The sequence below is a fragment of the Pteropus alecto genome, unplaced genomic scaffold (assembly GCF_000325575.1).
Source record: "Pteropus alecto unplaced genomic scaffold, ASM32557v1 scaffold155, whole genome shotgun sequence".
In the NCBI taxonomy this organism is placed as follows: domain Eukaryota; kingdom Metazoa; phylum Chordata; class Mammalia; order Chiroptera; family Pteropodidae; genus Pteropus; species Pteropus alecto.
This window is the reverse complement of record NW_006438113.1, coordinates 6,358,193-6,367,835: the sequence shown is the minus strand read 5'-3', so window position 1 is coordinate 6,367,835 and position 9,643 is coordinate 6,358,193. Positions and strand designations below refer to the sequence as shown.

The window sequence follows — 9,643 nt, the reverse complement described above, 5'->3', positions numbered from 1 at the left end:
GGGGGGCAGGGTGGACTGACGATGGATAGCTAAGGGAATGAATAAAAGGGTGGTTGGATAGATATACAGATGAGCAGTTAGGCAGGTGGATATGGATGATGGATGAATGAATGGATGAATGAATGGATGAGTGGGTGGTTAGATAAGTTCTGGATTAAATATGTAGATATATAGGTAAATTAATGGATGAATGAATGATAAAGTAGTGAATGGATGAATGGGTTATGAACTGATTCACTGAGGGGTGGATGGGTGGATGGATCATTTGATTCACAGATGGATTGACAGGAAGATACATTCATCACCTGGTCTGGGTAGCCAATCCCTGGTTTGGGCATTGTGTCCCCTACTCTTGCCCCAGACTCAGTGGCCAGTGGATATAGCCCCAGTCTTATGAGGAATTGCGGAGATAAGCAGCCTTTATGGTGGGGGACAGGGTATTAGTATCTAGTAACAGCCACAGCCAGGGATGCCTCTGCCTATGATTTAAATTTGTGCTTCCATCCGTAGACCATCAAAAGCTGGCCAAGCTCACCCACCCAGCCTCAGCCTCTCTATGTACCAGTGGGAACCTATTCTGAAGTGGCTAGCTTGGACCATCCTTTGGACAGTTAACTGTTCACTGACCATTTCTGCTTGGGCCTGGCCTTATGCCATCTAGGGTTCCAGAGCGGAACAGGGCACTATTTCTATGCTCTAGAAGCTTGTAGGAGAAATAAGAAATAGTACAGAGGTCCCAGCAATAATAGTTTTTACCTGGCACCTCTCTTTCAATAGGGATGTCATCAGGTGTATTGTTTCTAAAACTTGCAGCATCCCATTTTACAGATGAAGGATCTGAAGCTCGAGAACACACCCAGGGCTGTGTGGCTCAGGGGCTGAGATGGGGTTTGGTCCAGGTCTCTCCTGCTCATTTCACTACATCTCTGCACTACAAAAGCACAGAGAATGGAGGGGGCTTGGCCAAGGCCACAGAGCCTCTGAGCAACAGCCACTGAATGGGATGCCTGATAGTCTTTCTACCAATGAGTTGCACTCACAGATGACCACCCAGAGCCCAAGTGATGGCCAGTGAGCTGGCCCAGGTGAAAGTGGAGAAGCTCAGAGGTGAGCTGACAGGTATGGAAGGCTGAGTACTCGGGGGCCAGAACAAAACTGGGCTCCTGAGCCTGGCCTCAGAGGCCACTTGCGAGCCCAGAGCCTCAAAGCGGGGGTTGCCACAGGTGAGGGTGCTGTGTGCAGGCAGGTCTGAGAGCAGCCTGCAGTGGCTGCTGACACTGCTAATTGGGTGTGACATCATGTAAATAAACGGAATAACTCGGTTAGCAGAAGGAGGCTGCTGGGCCGGGAATTAGCTGCTTTGCTTGGCTTTCCACGTGGAGCCCAGGTGCTGCGTGTGGCTTCAAAGGGGGCCTGATTTAGAGAGGGGGCACTGGGGCCAGAGGTGAGGACTCACTGCTGCCCTCTCAAAGGGCATGTTTCTATCTGTGGAAGTTCCTCCTGTCTTCTGCAAATCAAATGCAGGAGCTCTGCCTTTACAAAAAGAGCACTGAGTGGAGCCAGGGCTGCAAGCTGCTGAGTGCAGCTGTGCTTCCAAGGGAGCCTCTGGGAAACAGAATCAGGGCCAAGGGCAGCCCCACATGGGAGCACCCCACACGCCAGGCGCTTTGCCAGGGGCTGTATAAGCCTCATCTTGTTTAATCCTGACCACGGCCCCCTGATGGAGGGCTGTGTTGCTGCGCACTTGCCCTCTTTCTTTCCTTCATCTCCCCCTCTCCTTATTCTCCCATGGAAGGAGGAGGATATTCTAATTCATTCTACTTTTTTCCATCCATTTTTAAATCTTGCCTTGCACAAACCATGTCTAACAACAGTCATGAAACCCCAAGCGAAGGAAACAAACATTCCCACTGCCATCCTGTGGTCTGCATCCCCATTTTACAGATGGGGGTGACTAAAGCTTCGAGAGGTGGGGGACTGCTCTAGGTTAGCAGCTAGGAAGAGGTGGAAGTGGAGTGTGACCCCAGGGTCCCTGCCCCACAGGGGCAATCACAGCACATCCGCCTTCTTCCCAATTTGGGGACTTGACAGCTCCTAAGACCCCTCCCTGCCTTGGCTCTGAGGCTGACTCACACTACAGGTAGGGATGCTGCATTCCCCGGGGCCAGCTACTGTTCCCTGTCTCTCCCAGCACCAAAGCCACAGGAACCTCAAAAGGTACCACATTCCCCTTTGCAGCCGCTTATACTCCGACCCTTGTGTACACCTTCTAGATATCCCATTGGAGGACCCCGAGGCAGTAACTCCCAGCACTGGAATCTCAGCTTCACCCCAACCTGCTTCATGACCCTGGGCTGAGTGCCTAACTCAGCGTGGCCTAGAAAGACATGGATAAGTGTTAAAAAATGGAGGAGTGACTATGGAAGCCATCCCCACCCCAGCCCATCAGCCCTGTGGCCTGGGTCTGAAGCAGGATCTAGAGGCCTTGGCATCAGAATTCTGTCTCAGTTGACTCAGCTCCCCAACTGAGAAAGGCCTGAGCTCACCCTGCGACCCCTCCCAACAATGCCAGCAGCCTCCAAGCCGAGCCAGACTGGGCCCAGGAAATCAGAAGTCGCTAAGCCACATACCCCAGACTACAGTGTGACAGTAACCTGGGCACAGTGTGCTTTAGTCCACCTTCCTAGCTGTGTGGCCTGGAGGCCTCTTTCTGACCCCGCCTGCTCTTGCCCTATTTGGCTATGGCAGAGTTTGTCTGAAGCCAGAGTTGGGGTGAGTGGGTGGTCGAGTGTGTGTGTGTGTGTGTGTGTGTGTGTGTGTGTGTGTGTGTGTGTGTGTATGTGTTGAGAATCATCAAAAAGAAATCTCCAGGGCCAGCCTGTCCTGGCTCAAGGAGAGCCAGACCCCAAGTATGGTAGCCAGATGCCACCCTCTGAACTCTGCAGGGTTCACCTCCCCTACTGCTGGCATCTAAAAAACACTTTAATATCTACTATCTTGCCTTCTTCTAGACCTTGGTTTCCTTATCTTTACAATGGGGCTGCTAATCCCCTCCTCCCAGGGGTTAGGCTGGAGGCAGAGATGCAAAGGCGAGGGACGTGAGGGGGAATTGGAGAAAGCTTGTCAATCAGGTCTGCTCCTTTCTGCAAAGTCTCTTGTGAGACCTAGAGTCTTCCCCATCCCAGACCCCATGACTATCTGTGCTGCCCTCATTTCTGGGGCCTCATGATTTCTCCTTTCCCTCTCTCACAGCACTTACAGAATCCTGCCAACTTCCACAATGCCGCCACAGAGCTGTTGGACTGGTGTGGAGACCCGAGAGCCTTCCAGCGGCCCTTTGAGCAAAGCCTGATGGGCTGTTTGACGGTGAGTTCGCACCTTTCCCCACCTGCGCACGCCCAGAGAGGATGGCTACATGCCTGGCCAGGCGTAGGGGTGGCCACAGATGATAGGGGATGAGAGATAGGAAGACATTGGTGCTGAAGGGATTGGCCCTTCTGTGTGCACCCCTGACATACAGACACCACAGGAAACTGGTCTGATGAGGAGACAAAGTCCCCACGGATTACATGTGTACCCCACACTTGATGAGAAAGACAAAGCCTTCTTTGGAGAGTTCCAAGTCTGATGCATCATAAGCAAAGCTGAGAGACTCTTGAAGGATTCGTACCCATCTTAGAAAGCAGAGAGACTTTTGAATCGTTTGCAGTCATTCATTCATTCACTTAGGTAAAATTCTAGTGAGCTCTTTTTATCCTCATCCATCCACTCATCCATTCATATAAGCATATATCGAGCTACTGTTACATCCATCCATCCATCTATTCAAATAAATACTGATTGATCTCTCATTTATCACATACAATCCCCACTGCTAAGTCCTGCAAAACCAACGACAGATGAGACTTCACCAAACCCAATTTCCCCTTTAGTAGGGAAGACAGATGTGGAGACAGGTGACTGAGAAAATTATGTACAAGGTGGAGGTTGCACAGAGAAAGGAAGCATTAGTTGCATGGGAGGTGGGGCTGGTTGTGGAAAATTGACATAGGAGCCACTTATACATCTTTAGGAGTTTGATCCATCCGCACAGGTAGCTGAGGATAGTGAGAGCATTCTAGGCACATGAAATGGCACGTGCGGTTGTACACCAGAACCCAGAGAACTGAGATTAACTCAGCTTGGTAAGGGTCTAGGATACAAGCTCAGAAGAGGCCAGGCCCACAGCTGGTGGCATGATTTGCCAAGCTGAGGAGCTTGCCAGCTGACAGCCATGTAGAAGGAGCTCAAAGCTTGCGAATGTCCCCAGCCACATAATCTGTATCCATAAGTGGGAGGACACCTTGGCAGCCAGTGAGGGCAGCTGCTCAGAGGGTCCTGAGTCAGTTTTGAAGGGAATGTGGGTAAATGGATTGCTAGGGAAGCCAGCTACCCCAAAGCTTGGATAGGAGGGGCCAAGATGGATGGCTGGCCAGGCAGGAACAATGGGTAAAATCCAAGGGCACCGTGTTTCTTATAAAGCTGTAGACAGGAGGGAGGAGAAAGGCCCAGAATAGCCCTGGCCTGGAGTGAAAGGAATAGCAACAATAACGTGGACCATCATTATCAAGCACCTCTTCTGTGCCTGACACTGATCTCGGCCCACTGGACATGCCTTCTCACTGAATCCTTACACCTACTCTATGCAGCTGGTCGTGCCATCTTCTCCATTTTATAGAGGAGGAAAGTGAGACTTGTGACTGACTTCCCAAGGTTACACAGCCCATAAGAAGTGGACCTGAGATTCAAGCCAAGACCCATCTGCCTCTAGAGCGGATGCTCCTGCCCATTAGGGATGCCAGGCAGAGATGCAGCCAAGACCCTCCCAGGTTCCTCCATTTGTCCAAAGCCGATACCATCTGGCCCCCACTGGGGCCACCGCGCCAAATCAGGCGGCCACCTGCATTGCCCAGCCCTCCTTATCCTTCAGCCATTGGCCTCTCCCTCCCTCCCCAGCTTTCTTAATCCTCTTTGTGGGGATCCTGGTTCAGGCTAAGCCGCGTGGGCAGGGACAGATGTTATCAGAGGCCCCCTCACTCCCACCCCAGCTGCAGGCAGCCAGAAGTGAACAAGGAGGTGGGGTTCATGCATAACACATAGCCAGACAGGCTGCCATGTTCCCCCAGCATCCCGCCCCACGCCTGGCTCTACCTAGGACATGGAGACTTTAAGCTGAATGAGACAATGGCCCTGGCCAGGGTAGATGGGCAGGTGAGCATGAGATGACTAGTAATTGGCTCTGCCTTGGCCTTGTTATTCATCCATTTATTCAACGAACATTCAAGTCTCTGCAGTGGGCCAGGCCTTGTGCTGGGCACCAAAAGGAGTACAATGAACATAAGATAGAAGCTCTGAAAGGGAGCATCCTTGGAGGGTAGGATGGAGGTATTGTGGAGGGCCTCTTGGAGAAGGAAGTCCAGGGAGGATCCTGTAGGACCTGACTGGACAGGGCATAGGCTCTGGCTTCCCAGGCAGGGGAAACTCTGCACAAAGGCCTCTTCTCATTGCACCCCAGCTTAGGTTATACACTTGGTTGAATGGCTGGCTTTGTCCCCCGCCTCTCCGCCTAGCTGTTTAGCCAGAAAGGAGCCCTTGATCCACCAGCCACGGTTGCAGAGACCTGGGTCTGACTGTCCCTTGGAGCTCCGAGGAACCAGCAGCAGGAAAGGTGGGGTCGTAGAAGACACTCTCGATGCCCAAGGCACTTTCTTAGGTGTTGTCCCCTTGCATCCTTATGAAAACCCTGCAAGGCAGGCAGGGAAGGGATTATCACTTCCATTTTACAAACAAGGCAACTGAGAAAGGGAGAGCAGCTTGCTATAGTCCTGGGCTGGTACCACTGACTGCATGCAGCCCCAGGCCCCCGCTGCCAGTCTTCCCCTCCCCCAGGCATCCTTAGTCCCTACCCTCCCCTGTGGGAAAGGATAGATTGAGGGAGTTTAGAGATCCCAAGGGGCCTAGCAGGCAAAGCTGCCTAACCCCCACCGCACACACGCATACCCCTCCCCATCCAGGTGGCAGTCTGATCACTCCAGGTTGTCTCAATCCCCTGGGTGACCTCGGGGAGCAAATTCCTCTGGATCCGGCTTACTTGGAGGATATAAATTAAAAACCACTTAGCCTTAGGCAGAAAATGGACACATTTGTGCCATGCTGGCTTCTAAGCAGCTCAGGCACAATTCAAGTGAGAGGCTCTGGACCCCCGAGCCAGGCTCTGGGGCGAAGAGCTCTTTGGACCACTGGGAGACCCCTGTCCCACGGTCCCCTTAATGGCTCCTGACTCCAGGATGCGAAAGTGCAAGAGCCCAGGGTACCACTTCCTCCTCAGGACCAGGTTTTTCTTGGTGGTGGTGGCTGCTCACTCTCCCGGCCCCTTCCCTTTGCAGCAGAGCTGAGATCCCTCTGTGGGCGTCCCCCTCACAGTCAGGCCTCTCTGGACTTGCTCCCTCCTCCTCCTGTAGGAAGGCTCAGGTGGCCCGGGCACAAAAGAGGGGAGGTGGGTGGGAGGTGGAAGAGGGAAACAGAGACCAGTTAGCACATCCACAGAGGCCTTGTATCTCCGGTGAGGGGTTCCCCCACAGCCTCGAAGCCTTCCCTGCTGAAGCCCTGGGCATACATTCACATACAGCATTCATCGAGCTGTGTACCCAGTCCTGGCTGTCAGGATATTTTGTACCCATTTCACTTATGAGGACACTGAGGCCTAGAGAGATTAAGTTGCTTGGGTGAGATAAGACAGCTAGTAAGTGGCAGGACCAGAACCCAGTCTCATTACTGACTCCAAAGCAGCAGTAGCAGCAACAGAAATACCAGCCCAACCCTGAGTTAAGAAACGGTAGCAAAGTGAGAAATGAGGGCCTGCCTTGAGTAGTTAGGGTATAACCATGAGGTGGAGCTGGGACATATGGAACAGTCAGAGCCCATTGCACACAACCCTAGAAATGGAGGACATCCTCGAACCTTTACAGACGAGGAACCCGAGGTTCAGAGAGGTTAAGTAATTTGGCCTTAGGTTGCACAGCATAGGATGGAGTAGGATTAGAGCACAAGCCCAGCTTATTTTCAGCTCCCCTGACTGTCAGTCAGAAAGGGCTGTGGGTCTAGACCCCTGCCGGGAGCAGAAACCCCTTCTCTAGCATCTCCCAGACAGCCTGTCCTGCTTCCTGGCCAGAAGGCCCATCGCTTTTAAAGGCAACGCAGTCCCCTAACGTATTTGCCACGTGACCTTGAGCACGCCTCCTCTCTCACACGTGGGCCTCAGGTTCCCTTTCTGTGGCATGAGTGGCTGGACTCGCTGACCTGTAGATCTCCCTGGGTCCCAGAGTCTAGGTCTCAAACAGCCAACACCTGAAGGACAGCCTGAAGAGCAAACACCTTGTGGGCTTGACTGAGCTAGCTGGGCCTGGGCAGCCAGCAGAGGGCAGTAGTGGCACTCGCCACCAGCCTTTGTGGAGGAGGGGTCTTCCTACTCTCCCCCTACCCCCGCCCCTCCGCCCGCCCTGGGTCCCTCAGTGTGTTTTTCATGCCCATTGAGGTGGGAGCAGGCCTCTCCAAAACACAACAGACTGCTGAGCTGAGCCCACCTTTCCCACCACTGTCACTTAGACCCCATCCCACACTGTTTTCCTGGGTGTCCTCAGGCTGGGCCAGAGGAAGCTAGGGGTATACACAGGGCACCATAGCGTCACAGGGTCTAGCTTAGCCCACTCTGCCACACCCATGCTGTGTGACCTGCAAGACCCTGATCTCTCTGGGCTTCAGCTTCCTTGTCAGTGAAAGGAGGCTATTGGAGCCAATGACCCTTCTAAATGCTGGGGCTCAAGCGACTTGTAACAAACAGACACTCCATGCTCCTCTGAGGGGCCAGGCCCAGGCCTATAGGACAGCCTTTGTACCAGCACCAGGCCCCTCTTGCTCAATTTAGCTTGGTGCTTTTTTGTTGTTGTTGTTGTTGTTTTTCAAACCAGAGCAACAGGATTAGCTAGTATTGGCCAAACAGAGGGACCTTTGCCTTCCTGCTCTCAACCTAGAGCCTGAGGGTTCTCCAGGCAGGTTGGGAGTTATGGCCTTAACTCTTCGTAGGCTAAAAAAGTCCTGGGATCACATACCGTCCCTCTCACAACCAGACTGTGTAACCTTGGGCTGTTCTTCATCTTTAGTTTCCTCATCTGTAAAACAGATAACAACACTTCCTCGTGAAGCCGTTGTAAGAATTTGGTGCTTCGCTGCTTATAAAACATTTACTTAGCCCTCAGGACCTGGGAGCCAGCTGTCCCACTGCAGTACCCGCCTGTGCTGACGTTCCACAAGCAGTGGCCTGACTGGTGTGCCAGTACAAATGAACCGTGGAGCTCACGCGCGTCCACCCCAAGGCTCTCCTGCCAAAAAGGAAGGGCACCATAGTAAACATCCGGGTTGTAAAGACCCTTCCAGAACCCTTCTTCCTGCTCTAGGAGTGTGTTTGCAGAATTTTCTGTCCGCCGTAAAGAGTTAAGGGCCTTGGTTTTTCTGCTCGGACAGGGAGACTAACAGTGAGGACATCCCTGCCCTGGATGGCCCAGAGACTCTGGAACATGGAGGTGGGGAGACATAAGAAACATAGTGCAGGGGCAAGTAGAGCCCGTGGGAACGAGCCTGGAGAGAACGGAAAGCTTTTGCATCAGGGGCTTCTGTTTGTAGCAGAGAAGCTGAGCAAACCTTCTAACCTAAGAAAGTCCTTTTTTCTCCCTGCATAGGGGGTTCCTAGGACATGGGGGGGGGGGCAGGGAAGCAGGGACCTATCCCAAGAGGCTCTGGTGGTTCTGGGAAGGGAGAGCCACTGGCTCCTCCCTGGTTCACCATGGACACTCCAGGCCCCAAGTGTCCATATTTTTAAACAAGAGAGTTGGCCTAGATTATGGTTTCCCCCACCTTTTTAGCCCCAGAGCCCTTATAATTAACCCCTAAATATAAAGAAGGTGATGGGGGATCTATTCTAATGGCTATAGGGGCCAGGCCCAATCCCATAGCACCCTGAGACTCTCTGAGGACCTCCAGTGCCTCTGGAGTAGGCGTCTCTAGGGACTTTGATAACAGCGTCTTCCCTTTCTCAAAAGATGAGCCCTACATCTGGGAGCACTCCTTTCCCAGTCAGCCATAGCCGCCCCAGCTGCTTCCTGAAACGACTCCATTTTCCAAGGTCCTTCCCTCTTAATAAGGAAACTTAATTTGCCTGCTGTTAATGAGGAAGGCAGGCAGGAGCGGGCAGAGCTGGCCGTCTCGGGACACCTAGGAATGAGCGGGGAGGGAGTGAAACCTTATGGGCGTGAGCCTGCAGAATCACTCTGGGGCCCCAGGAGTACTCCACCCGACACTGTCCCCTGCCCCAGGACTGCCAGCCGTCCAAGGCTCTTGCCTCTCCCACTTTGAGCCCATACTACCAAGGTTCACAAGGAGTTGGGTGGGACCTGCAGTCTCCAGATACACAGCTGTTGGCGAACTCCACTGCCACTCTTATGGAAGTTTCCTATGTGCTAAGCTGGTGCTTGATGCTGAAGACAGACTCCAGGTCGAGCAGGAGAGCCTTGCAGTTTCTGGGCTGGAGTCTGAGGGGCTCAAGAGCGGT

The 9,643-nt window shown here is 52.9% G+C and overlaps 1 protein-coding gene across 1 annotated transcript in view; it reads left to right on the top strand.

Annotated features, from left to right (window-relative positions):
- The window catches only part of ZMIZ1 (zinc finger MIZ-type containing 1), a 235,731-nt gene that overhangs the window by 130,325 nt on the left and 95,763 nt on the right, over positions 1–9,643 (top strand). The window contains exon 6 of the mRNA XM_006915482.3: positions 3,253–3,366. Within this exon, the coding sequence (XP_006915544.1) occupies positions 3,253–3,366 (114 nt within the window). The remainder of the gene's footprint in view (positions 1–3,252; positions 3,367–9,643) is intronic.